We start from the raw sequence: 13,101 nt of genomic DNA, 5'->3' as shown, positions 1-13,101 counted from the left end.
TTCATTCATGCTCAATGTCTTTGGTTCTATAAGGGAATTAATCAACAAGTTTTTGCTATGTAATCTGAAAATAGGACCTGAGACTCTGATTCCAGAGATGTATCACTTACTAGACTGCTAGGTGCACTTTTGATAAAATCTGCTGTTGATGTATCAGTGATCAGAATGCTGCGCCCTATATTACCCTGCCTACAACCCTGATTGGCAGCTTCCTGTAATCACTGCCAATCAGTGGTGGGGGCGGGGTAACAGATTAACTGGACTGGCTTGCACGTGAGACCTAGTCCTCTAGTGATAATTTCCTGCTGATAAAACACAGATTGTATTGAAACTACTCCAAGCAGCCCAATAAGTGACACATCCTTGGAATCAAACTCTCTGCCCACACATTATGCTGCTTTTCAGATTAAATAGCAAAAAAACCTGGCGTTAAATTCCCTTTACCTTTCTTGGTCAGTTAATATTGATTTAAGCAAATCAGAAAATTGGTGCCCTCATTTGTAAATCTAATTATTGGAGGCAGCGGTTTATCTAGGGTAAGAGGCTGCAGGTTGCTGTCATATCTGTGCTATATGTTTGACAGCACTTCCTTCCACGTTACAGGGCAATAATCGCATATAGGGTAACATAGTACAGTAATTGGGGGCTTAATGACATCAGGACCCAGGAGAAATGGTTTATTCTTGTAGTTGGAGGAATCCAATAAGACCTTACAGTGGTTTTGCAAAGCTGAGCATCAGCAGAACAAGAGCCCTCCGTGGATTGTAGAAGGAGCCATTTAACAAGTAATGCTAAAAATTTCCTACTGACGTAACTTGTTTTCTATCAAATCCCCTACGGTGAATTATTATTGGCTCATAAGGGGTTTTACTGACTCCTCTGTGATATGTCTGCTGGTAGATGAGCAGAGAATGTCACATCATATTGTACCATATGACTGGAGGAAGCGGTTACAATTATTATTTATTGCAGCATCAAAATGGTTAATCACTGACTGTTCATTCCACGCAATTAAAGGGGTTTTCTCATCCGTCGGAGTCATTTCATACAGGCTCACAATAACAACAATAAACTTTTTATCATATTTAGATTTTACAATTCAGCATTATTAATGATGAGTAAATCTTTAAAGTAATAACCTGTAGGAAGCAACAGAATGGCAGCAGAGGCTTGAATAAGTAAATAATGGTATTTTTGTAGAGATGAGTAAAACAATACTAAACAAATCAATTTCACCCCAAAAATTCAGAATTGGCTGAATCCAAAATTGTGGGCTTTCTATACGACCTGATTCTGCAAAGTAGCAACCATTTTGCTGGATTTTGTTGTGCTGAAAACAAATTTAAAATAATAGCAATCATAAAAGAGAAAACAAAACTTTATACTCACCTTTCCTCACTTCTTGATATGCTGCTTCCGCCATCACAGCTCCACAGTTCTCAGTTGATTTTTCACGCTAGAATGGAGGAAGAACAGAAGGCCAGAAAAACGGAAAACTAGCTCGGTGGACTGGGAGCCGCATTGGTGGTGGAGGTGGCGTAAAAACACGTAAGGAATGGTGAATAATAAAGTATCTTTTTAAATCTTAAGCCCTTCCTCATGACAATTAGTACAGTTTTGATACAAGCTGAGTTTATTCGGACCAAATTAAATCTGTAGCGCTAATGTGAGCGTATCTGCCAGGCTAATGTGAGCGAATCTGCCTGCCTAATATGAGCGAGTCTGCCAGCCTAATGTGAGCGAATCTGCCTGCCTAATATGAGCGAGTCTGCCAGGCTAATGTGAGCGAATCTGCCTGCCTAATATGAGCGAGTCTGCCAGCCTAATGTGAGCAAATCTGTCAGGCTAAAGTGAGCGAATCTGTCAGGCTAAAGTGAGCGAATCTGCCAGGCTAAAGTGAGCGAATATGCCTGCCTAATATGAGCGAGTCTGCCAGCCTAATGTGAGCGAATCTGCCAGGCTAATGTGAGCAAATCTGCCAGCCTAATGTGAGCGAAACTGCCAGCCTAATGTGAGTGGATCTGCTAGCCTAATGTGAGCGAATGTGCCCTCCTAATGTGAGTGAATCTGCCCTCCTAATGTGAGCGAATCTGCCCTCCTAATGTGAGTGAATCTGCCAGCCTAATGTGAGCGAATCTGCTAGCCTAATGTGAGCGAATATGCCTTCCTAATGTGAGTGAATCTGCCAGCCTAATGTGAGTGAAAACCTGCCTAATGTGAGCGAATCTGCCTGCCTAATGTGAGCGAATCTGGCAGCCTAATGTGAACGACTCTGCCCACCTAATGTGAGCGAATCTGCCCTCCTAATGTGAGTGAATCTGCCCTCCTAATGTGAGCGAATCTGCCCTCCTAATGTGAGTGAATCTGCCAGCCTAATGTGAGCGAATCTGGCAGCCTAATATGAGCAAATCTGCCCTCCTAATGTGAGCGAATCTGCTAGCCTAATGTGAGCGAATATGCCTTCCTAATGTGAGTGAATCTGCCAGCCTAATGTGAGTGAATACCTGCCTAATGTGAGCGAATCTGCCTGCCTAATGTGAGAGAATCTGGCAGCCTAATGTGAGCGACTCTGCCCACCTAATGTGAGCGAATCTGCCAGCCTAAAGTGAGTGAATCTGCCAGGCTAATGTGAGTGAATCTGCCAGCCTAATGTGAGTGAATCTGCCCATCTAATTTGAGCGAATCTGCCAGGCTAATGTGAGTGAATCTGCCAGGCTAATGTGAGTGAATCTGCCTGCCTAGTATGAGCGAGTTTGCCAGCCTAATGTGAGCGAATCTGCCTGCCTAATATGAGCGAGTCTGCCAGCCTAATGTGAGCGAATCTGCCTGCTTAATATGAGCGAGTCTGCCAGGCTAATGTGAGCGAATCTGCCTGCCTAATATGAGCGAGTCTGCCAGCCTAATGTGAGCGAATCTGTCAGACTAAAGTGAGCGAATCTGTCAGGCTAAAGTGAGCGAATCTGCCAGGCTAAAGTGAGCGAATCTGCCTGCCTAATATGAGCGAGTCTGCCAGCCTAATGTGAGCGAATCAGCCAGGCTAATGTGAGCAAATCTGCCAGCCTAATGTGAGCGAAACTGCCAGCCTAATGTGAGTGGATCAGCTAGCCTAATGTGAGCGAATCTGCCCTCCTAATGTGAGTGAATCTGCCCTCCTAATGTGAGCGAATCTGCCCTCCTAATGTGAGTGAATTTGCCAGCCTAATGTGAGCGAATCTGCTAGCCTAATGTGAGCGAATATGCCTTCCTAATGTGAGTGAATCTGCCAGCCTAATGTGAGTGAATACCTGCCTAATGTGAGCGAATCTGCCTGCCTAATGTGAGCGAATCTGGCAGCCTAATGTGAGCGACTCTGCCCACCTAATGTGAGCGAATCTGCCCTCCTAATGTGAGCGAATCTGCCCTCCTAATGTGAATGAATCTGCCAGCCTAATGTGAGCGAATCTGCTAGCCTAATATGAGCAAATCTGCCGTCCTAATGTGAGCGAATCTGCTAGCCTAATGTGAGCGAATATGCCTTCCTAATGTGAGTGAATCTGCCAGCCTAATGTGAGTGAATACCTGCCTAATGTGAGCGAATCTGCCTGCCTAATGTGAGAGAATCTGGCAGCCTAATGTGAGCGACTCTGCCCACCTAATGTGAGCGAATCTGCCAGCCTAAAGTGAGTAAATCTGCCAGGCTAATGTGAGTGAATTTGCCAGCCTAATGTGAGTGAATCTGCCCATCTAATTTGAGCGAATCTGCCAGGCTAATGTGAGTGAATCTGCCAGGCTAATGTGAGTGAATCTGCCTGCCTAATATGAGCGAGTCTGCCAGCCTAATGTGAGCGAATCTGCCTGCCTAATATGAGCGAGTCTGCCAGCCTAATGTGAGCGAATCTGCCTGCCTAATATGAGCGAGTCTGCCAGGCTAATGTGAGCGAATCTGCCTGCCTAATATGAGCGAGTCTGCCAGCCTAATGTGAGCGAATCTGTCAGGCTAAAGTGAGCGAATCTGTCAGGCTAAAGTGAGCGAATCTGCCAGGCTAATGTGAGTGAATCTGCCAGGCTAATGTGAGTGAATCTTCCAGGCTAATGTGAGCGAATCTGCCAGGCTAATGTGAGTGAATCTGCCAGGCTAATGTGAGTGAATCTTCCAGGCTAATGTGAGCGAATATGCCTTCCTAATGTGAGCGAATCTGCCAGGCTAATGTGAGTGAATCTGCCAGGCTAATGTGAGTGAATCTGCCAGGCTAATGTGAGTGAATCTGCCAGGCTAATGTGAGTGAATCTGCCAGGCTAATGTGAGTGAATCTGCCAGCCTAATTTGAGCGAATCTGCCAGGCTAATGTGATTGAATATGCCAGGAGGATGTGAGTGCATCTGCCAGTATAATGTGAGCGAATCTGCCAGTCTAATGTGAGCGAATCTGCCCAAATTGAATTTTGGATGATCCACTGTTATCTGTTTATTATATTTTTTTTTAAAGGAACAAACTTGGCCTAGACAAGCCTTTGCCTTGTCTGCAGTATGCATAATTATATTTGTTGTCAAAAAAGCCAATTTAGAAAGAATCTCAGATTCAAATTTTAGCGATCATAGACTTAAGACTGGCACATATTGTGATCTGCTGATTGCTAGTCACATTGTGCAGCGCCAGCTTGAGACCTTCTTGATTGGCTGCCATGGTCACATGTCAAATTTGTGGCGCTGCGCTACATAATGGCTGATCCTGGTGACAGTCATTGTGGGAATGGTGCTGAATTTTAAAGGTAAATATATTAAGTTTATTGGTAAATATTGTGATCCTGAAATAGCCCAATATAGGGGGTCAGAAAGTGCCTGTAAAGCTTATGTTCCCACAATGAGTTTTTTACGCTTTCGTAAAGTGCAGCTTTACAGTTCTAGTAAAGTGTATGGGATTTATAGAAATCTCATGGCCACTGTTTTTTTCAAATCCGCAACATTTCAGTTTCTTCTGCCGGGGTATGTTCTTTATGTGTGTATTTTCCCCATAGAATTGCATATGATTTGAAAAATATGCACATGGGTTTGTAATGCATTTCTGCTGTAAACGAGAGTTGAAAACACAATATAATAATTTGGTTCGTGTAAGAGCTTATATTAAAACCCCATCAGGCTGGTTATACTTGTATTCTAATGTATAGCGACAACCGTCAGCTTTTTTATTGTTATTATTGAACATAATTGGAATGTTCTGCTTTCATATCAATGTTGCTAAAACCCAATAAAAATATTCAAAGTAAAAAAAAAAGAAAAAATACAAGTAACCTAATTTATCTAATAGGTGCAGAAAATCTAAAACATCAAAAACACCAAATAGTCATTGCGGGAACGTAGCCCTAAGAGAACTGCAGGCTCGGATCTCACTTGTATAAAATAACCCCCTTATATCCACGTTCACATGTGCAGTATTTTGCATCAGTATTTGTAGGCCACAACCAGGAGTGGAACAATTAGAGGAAAAGTATAATAGAAACACGTCACCACTTCTGGATTTATCACCCACTCCTGGTTTTGGCTTACTAATACTGAGGTCAAATACTGAACGGGTAAACCAGAACTTCTCAAGGGTTTTTCCTGCAAGACCATAGCAACACTGCTGGTCAAAGTCTAGTCAAATACTAAAAAATATTTATTTGTCTACTAAGTCAGTATAAAAAAAGCAAAAAAAAATACCCTCCAAAGTCTGCAGTAAGAGTGTGGTATGCATCAGTGAAAACAGCCTTTCCATCAGGGCTGCGTTCAGACCTGGGGGGCTGGTGCTCAGACCTGGGGGGGCTGCACCCTTTAAGTAGCACAGGTATAAACTGTGTTCTCGTCTATCTGTTAAAGTTTTATTAACCAGGGACCCAAACCCTAAGGAACTCCGACTTTATACAGCAAGTGATGTTCTGTTCAGTCGTCACGTTTGTTCAGCGCTCCGTCTAGTCGGAGTCCTCCAGGGCGTCAGTCTCGGGAGAGCAGAGCGCGTTAATCTTCCGCAGCGGGGGTGAGTGCGGTGAAGTCTATGGAGGGCTCCGCCACGGGCCCTGCGGCTGAAGCTGAGAAGTTGGTTGTTTTAGTAAGAAGACTTTGCCTGGGGTTCTCCCGCTAAGTAAAAGGCTTGCATGCATGGCACGGAGAGGACTGTCTTTAATCAGATGCTGCTTTTGATGTGTGCACAGGATCATGCAGACGTTCGTGACGCAGCAATGGAAACAGAGCAAAGAAAAATCAAACTGTTCGCACAAGAAGATATCGGACAAGAAGGTGAAGTCTCCTCTGCACATTTTTTCTACGTTGCGCAGGTAATGTCACCTTGGATGCTGTCATATAGTGGGTCAGTATATCTGATTGTCGCAGGTGCTCACCGCTGACTGTTTCCTGTCCGATCTGCTCTTATAAAAACGCTTTATATTGTAATAGAAAAGTCCGATCTCAATAACAGGGCTTTGTGCAGCCATGAGCTAAAATCTGGCTGCACGAGTGCGGCTCCCTCCATTCACTTCTGTAGGAATTGTGAAGAGTGCTCGGATGACTACCATGGAAGTGCAGAGCGCAGAGCCTGACCCGCTACCAATATGGCAATATGGGCAGCTGGTCGCACAGGACTAAAATCATGGCTGTCCGCAGCACATCTCCCCGTGTAAAAACAACTGCATGGCGACCAGACCATCTAATTAACAATCCTATGGTCTCCATAGACTTTCCTTTAGGCGGTGTAACGGGCCTTAAAGGGAATCTGTTACCAGGGATTTGCTACCTCATCTGAGAGCAGCATAATATAGGACAAGAGAGCCTGATTCCAGCAATGTGTCACTTAGTTTACTGAGTGCAAGAGTTTATGTAAAACTACAGTTTTCTCTGCTGTACATATCGCAGAGCTCTGAAAGCTGCCCCCACCCACACCACAGATTTCTATGTACACTGTATATTGACAGTAATCTGATTATTAGAGGAGGGTGTGTGGCTGGACTAGGAGGCATGCGGAAGCACACAGCCTAATAAGTGATATATCACTGAAATCAGTGTCTCAACCACTACCTCGTGCTGACCTAAAATGACATAGTAGATAGATTCCCTTTAAACCTGTGTTGATCAACTTTTTATATCGCCAATCAGCACTCAATATGGCAATAAATCTGTGTAGATCCACCATTAGAAAGGTATTTACTCTGAACAAACTGAAAATGGAGTGTGATCTAATCAGATATAACCAAAATTACCGAGTAGTTCATTGACATAGTAAGATAGATAGATGGATGGATAGATACTAGATAGATAGATGATAGATAGATACTGTAGATAGATAGAAAGATAGATAGAAAGATAATAGATAGATAATAGATTGATAGATATATAGATAATAGATAGATAGATAGATAATAGATAGATAAATGATAGATAGATAGATAGATAGATAGATAGATAGATAGATAGATAGATATTGGATAGATGGATTTTAGATACATAATAGATGTTAGATATATATCATGATAGATAATAGCTAAATATTAGAAATATATTGATACTGGATACATATTACACAGGTAATAGATATTACATAAATAAAAATATATAAAGACATTAGACATAGATACTGATAGATAAATATTTGATTTATAGATAGGTAGATAAAGTAGTACATAGAAAGATAGATATATCTCTGGGATAGATAGGTAGAAAGGCAGATATTAGATATTTTACACATATATTAAATAGACATTATAATAGATATTATATATAGGCACAAATATAGATAAATAGATAGATAGATATATGATAGATAATAAATAGATGGATGATAGATAATAGATAGATAATAGATAGCTGATAGATATTAGATAGATAGATAGATAGATAGATAGATAGATACATCTACTATATAATTGTCTAAGGGTCACTTCCGTTTGTCCTTCTGTCTGTCACGGTTATTCATTTGCTGATTGGTCTCGCCAGCTGCCTGTCATGGCTGCCGCGACCAATCAGCGACGGGCACAGTCTGGAAGAAAATGGCCGCTCCTTACTCCCCGCAGTCAGTGCCTGTCGCCCGCATACTCCCCTCCGGTCACCGCTAACATAGGGTTAATGCCGGCGGTAACGGACCGGCCTATGCGGCATCAATAGTAAAAAAAAGTAATGTTAAAAATAAAAAAACAAAAAACCTGCTATTCTCACCGTCCGTTGTCCACTGAGCCGCTCGCGCCTGCCGCCATCTTCCTTTCCCAGCGGTGCATTGCGAAATTACCCAGAAGACCTAGCAGTCTCGTGAGACCGCTAAGTCATCTGGGTAATTTCGCAATGCATCCTGGGAACGCAAGATGGTGGCAGCCGCGCGCCCATCGGCACAGCGCCGTTGGATCCCAGGAGGCGGAGAGACAGGACGCTGAGGAGCAGCGACGAGAATGGTGAGTATGTTACAACTACAAGGGGCCCTCGGATAGTTAGGTGAGTATGTTTATTTTTTAACCTGTGACATACGTGGCTGGGTAATATACTACGTGACTGGGCAATATACTACGTGACTGGGCAATATACTACGTCGCTGGGCAATATACTACGTGGCTGTGTGCTGTATACTACGTGGCTGGGCAATATACTACGTAACTGGGCAATATACTACGTGGCTGGGCAATATACTACGTGGCTGGGCAATATACTACATGACTGGGCAATATACTTCGTGGCTGGGCAATATACTACGTCGCTGGGCAATATACTACGTGGCTGTGTGCTGTATACTACGTGGCTGGGCAATATACTACGTAACTGGGCAATATACTACGTGGCTGGGCAATATACTACGTGGCTGGGCAATATACTACATGACTGGGCAATATACTTCGTGGCTGGGCAATATACTACGTGGACTTGCATATTCTAGAATACACGATGCGTTAGAATCAGGACACCATCTAGTAGATACATAAATACATAGATAAATAATACATAGAGAGATAAATAATAGAGATAGATGATAGATAATTATAGATAGACTAGATGGTGGCCCGATTCTAACGCATCGGGTATTCTAGAATATGCATGTCCACGTAGTATATTTCCCAGCCACATATTATATTCCCCAGCCACGTAGTATATTGCCCAGCCACGTAGTATATTGCCCAGTTACGTAGTATATTGCCCAGTCACGTAGTATATTGCCCAGCCACGTAGTATATTGCCTAGCCACGTAGTATATTGCCCAGTCACATAGTTTATTGCCCAGCCACGTAGTATATTGCTCAGTCACGTAGTATATTGCCCAGCCACGTAGTATATTGCCAAGTCACGTAGTATATTGCACAGCCCACGTAGTATATTGCCCAGCCACGTAGTATATTGCCCAGTCACGTAGTATATTGCCCAGTCATGTAGTATATTGCCCAACCACGTAGTATATTGCCCAGCCGCGTAGTATATTGCCCAGCCACGTAGTATATTGCCCAGCCACATAGTATATTGCCCAGTCACGTAGTATATTGCCCAGTCACGTAGTATATTGCCCAGCCACGTAGTATATTGCCCAGTCACGTAGTATATGCCCAGTCACGTAGTATATTGCCCAGTCACGTAGTATATGCCCAGTCACGTAGTATATTGCCCAGTCACGTAGTATATGCCCAGTCACGTAGTATATTGCCCAGCCATGTAGTATATTGCCCAACCACGTAGTATATTGCTCAGTCACGTAGTATATTGCCCAGTCACGTAGTATATTGCCCAGCCACGTAGTATATTGCCCAGCCACGTAGTATATTGCCCAGCCATGTAGTATATTGCGCAGTCACGTAGTATATTGCCCAGTCACGTAGTATATTGCCCTGCCACGTAGTATATTGCCCAGCCACGTAGTATATTGCCCAGCCACGTAGTATATTGCCCAGCCACGTAGTATATTGCTCAGCCATGTAGTATATTGCTCAGCCATGTAGTATATTGCTCAGCCACGTAGTATATTGCCCAGCCACGTAGTATATTGCCAAGTCACGTAGTATATTGCACAGCCCACATAGTATATTGCCCAGCCACGTAGTATGTTGCCCAGCCACGTAGTATATTGCCCAGTCACGTAGTATATTGCCCAGGCACGTAGTATATTGCCCAGTGACGTAGTATATTGCCCAGTGACGTAGTATATTGCCCAGTGACATAGTATATTGCCCAGTGACATAGTATATTGCCCAGTGACGTAGTATATTGCCCAGTGACGTAGTATATTGCCCAGTGACGTAGTATATTGCCCAGTGACGTAGTATATTGCCCAGTGACATAGTATATTGCCCAGTGACGTAGTATACAGCACAGAGCCATGTAGTATATTGCACAGCGACGTAGTATACAGCACAGAGCCACGTACTATATTGCCCAGTCACGTAGTATATTGCCCAGTCACGTAGTATATTGCCCAGCTATGTAGTATATTGCCAAGCCACGTATGTCACAGGTTAAAAAATTAACATATACTCACATTCCGAGGGCCCCTTGTAGTTCGGTCACATGACCGTGACGTCATGGCAGGTCCTTCTCCCATACCATCCTTGGCACCGGAACCTGCCGGTTGCATGGAGCGGTCACCAGAGCGTCGCGAAAGGTGAGTATATAATGATTTTATTTATTTTTTTAAATCATTTTTAACATTAGATATTTTTACTTTTGACGCTGCATAGGCAGCATGAATTGTAAAAACTTGGTCACACAGGGTTTATAGCGGTGGTATTGGAATAAGTTACCCGCAGCATAACGCGGTCCGTTATCGCTGGCATTAACCCTGTGTGAGCGGTGACTGCGGGGAGTATAGAGCGGGCACCGGGCGCTGGCTGCAGGGGAGGGACTAATCGGACTGTGGCCGTCGCTGATTGGTCGCGGCAGCCATGACAGGCAGCTGGCGAGACAAATCAGCAACTTGGATTCCATGACAGACAGAGGCCGCGACCAATGAATATCCGTGACAGACAGAAGGACAGACAGAAAGACGGAAGCGACCCTTAGACATTTATATAGTAGATGATAGATAATAGATAGATGATAGATAATAAATAGATAGATGATAGATAATAGATAGACAGATAGATAGATACTAGATAGATAGATAATAGATAGATAATAGATAGATTAGTAGATAGATAGATAGATAGATAGATTAATAGATGGTAGATAGATAGATAGATAATAGATAGATAGATAGATAGATAATAGATAGATAGATTAATAGATAGATAGATGATAATAGATAGATAGATAGATAGATAGATAGATAGATAATAGATAGATAGATAGATAGATAATAGATAGATAGATAGATAATAGATAGATAGATAGATTAATAGATAGATAGATGATAATAGATAGATAATAGATAGATAGATAGATAGATAGATAGATAGATAGATAGATAGATAGATAGATAGATAATAGATAGATAGATAGATAGATCTAATATATAATTGCCTAGAATACTACTTCCTGCAATTTGTGCCAACTTCCTGTCCGGAGCTAATGTCCGGAGCTAATGTCCGGAGCAAATGTCCGGAGATAAGTGACGTCAACAGTGTCCAGTGTCTGATTGGTTGCCGCCTGCTGCGAGCGACCAATCAGAAACGTGCCGTACTGTGACACACTCCGCCCGCCATTTTGGTGTGATTTTTGAATTTTTACCTCACAGCAAGTTTCTACTGCGTGGAGGCGGGCCCAGTGACGTTGCTCTTCAAGCTCCTGCCGAATTTAGTCAAAAAAATGATAATACCATTTACCAAAACTATATATATTTAGTTGTGAAGTGGTTCAGTGACATTTTCACACCAATTTTGAACTTTTGTTTGGTGTTTTCTCCATATACTGCCTATTATTTTTGTTCTTTCTTACTATTATTTATTAATTGTATTATTCTTACATTTGAATAAATAAAGTATATATGGATTCTAGACTCCCGATTCTTTAGAATCGGGCTGCCATCTAGTAGATAGATAGATAGATAGATAGATAGATGATAGATAGATGATAGATAATAGATAGATAGATATAGATAGATAATAGATAGATAGATAGATAGGTTAATAGCTAGATAGATGATAATAGATAGATAGATAGATAGATAATAGATGATAGATAATAGATGATAGATAATAGATGATAGATAATAGATGATAGATAATAGATGATAGATAATAGATAGATAATAGATAGATAGATATTAGATAGATAGAAGCCTAATGTAAAAGACAAGACGCAGAATAATTATGGGCGATGAGAAGCAATTTCTAAAAGAATAAAAAGTAATACTAGCACATTTTTCTCACTTGTCCGTTTTCTGTTCTTGTGACTTTGATATTATTAATAACGCGCACTATCAGATACCACAGACCCTGTGAGCAGCTGTTGGTGTTGGATTCGGTCCCTCACAGGTGCTGGTTATTGCTTTGGTATAATAATATAATATATAATAATAATAATATATAAGAGATGTGTTTGTGACTCCTCTCCTTTACCTCTGAAGGTCGCCCAGTTACCCCCCTCCTGGATGTGGTAAAAGTAAAGTAAAACTAAAGTCGGAAGCAGATGGCATCTCTAAGACCCACAAGCTGCTGAGGAGGACTTGTTCTAGCACGGTGAAGGCTGAAGACATGTGTAACGCAAAATCCCACAGGAACTTTGGCCGCTCACTTTCCAGTGATCCTCGGGCTGAGCAACCAATGGGCTTAAAACCACACAAACTTTTGAGTCGCCAATGCTCCACCGCCATTAAGCAGGAGGATTGCATTTCACTGAAGCAGCATAAACTCTTAACCCGTTCTTGTTCTGGGGACCCCAGATGTGAGCACAACAGCACCTTGAAGCCCCATAAACTTTTAAGCAGGTCTTATTCTAGTAATCTTCGTATGGAAGAATTAGATGGACTCAAGAACCACAAACTACTCAGCAAGTCTTATTCCAGTGCCCCCAAATCATCAAAAATGGACCTCTTGAAAGAACCTATCGCAGAGGGCAGGCGGCTCTCTCTTACCTCAGGGCTGATTGGTATATTAACGCCAGCTGCATCTTCACAACCTGCTGTGGGTACATCGCCATTGTTTGTGACATAAGGGAATACTGCTAGGCTTTACCTACAGGCTTTTCTCCTGACCT

The 13,101-nt window shown here is 42.3% G+C and overlaps 1 protein-coding gene across 1 annotated transcript in view; it reads left to right on the top strand.

Moving 5' to 3' along the window:
- Positions 1-13,101, top strand: part of PARP8 (poly(ADP-ribose) polymerase family member 8) — a 437,603-nt gene that overhangs the window by 315,792 nt on the left and 108,710 nt on the right. Inside the window, exons 11-12 of the mRNA XM_069748619.1 lie at positions 6,165-6,287; positions 12,473-13,028. Of these exons, the coding sequence (XP_069604720.1) occupies positions 6,165-6,287; positions 12,473-13,028 (679 nt within the window). The remainder of the gene's footprint in view (positions 1-6,164; positions 6,288-12,472; positions 13,029-13,101) is intronic.

This window comes from Ranitomeya imitator, chromosome 1 (genome assembly GCF_032444005.1).
Source record: "Ranitomeya imitator isolate aRanImi1 chromosome 1, aRanImi1.pri, whole genome shotgun sequence".
Classification (NCBI taxonomy): domain Eukaryota; kingdom Metazoa; phylum Chordata; class Amphibia; order Anura; family Dendrobatidae; genus Ranitomeya; species Ranitomeya imitator.
This window is presented reverse-complemented; position numbering and strand designations above follow the sequence as displayed.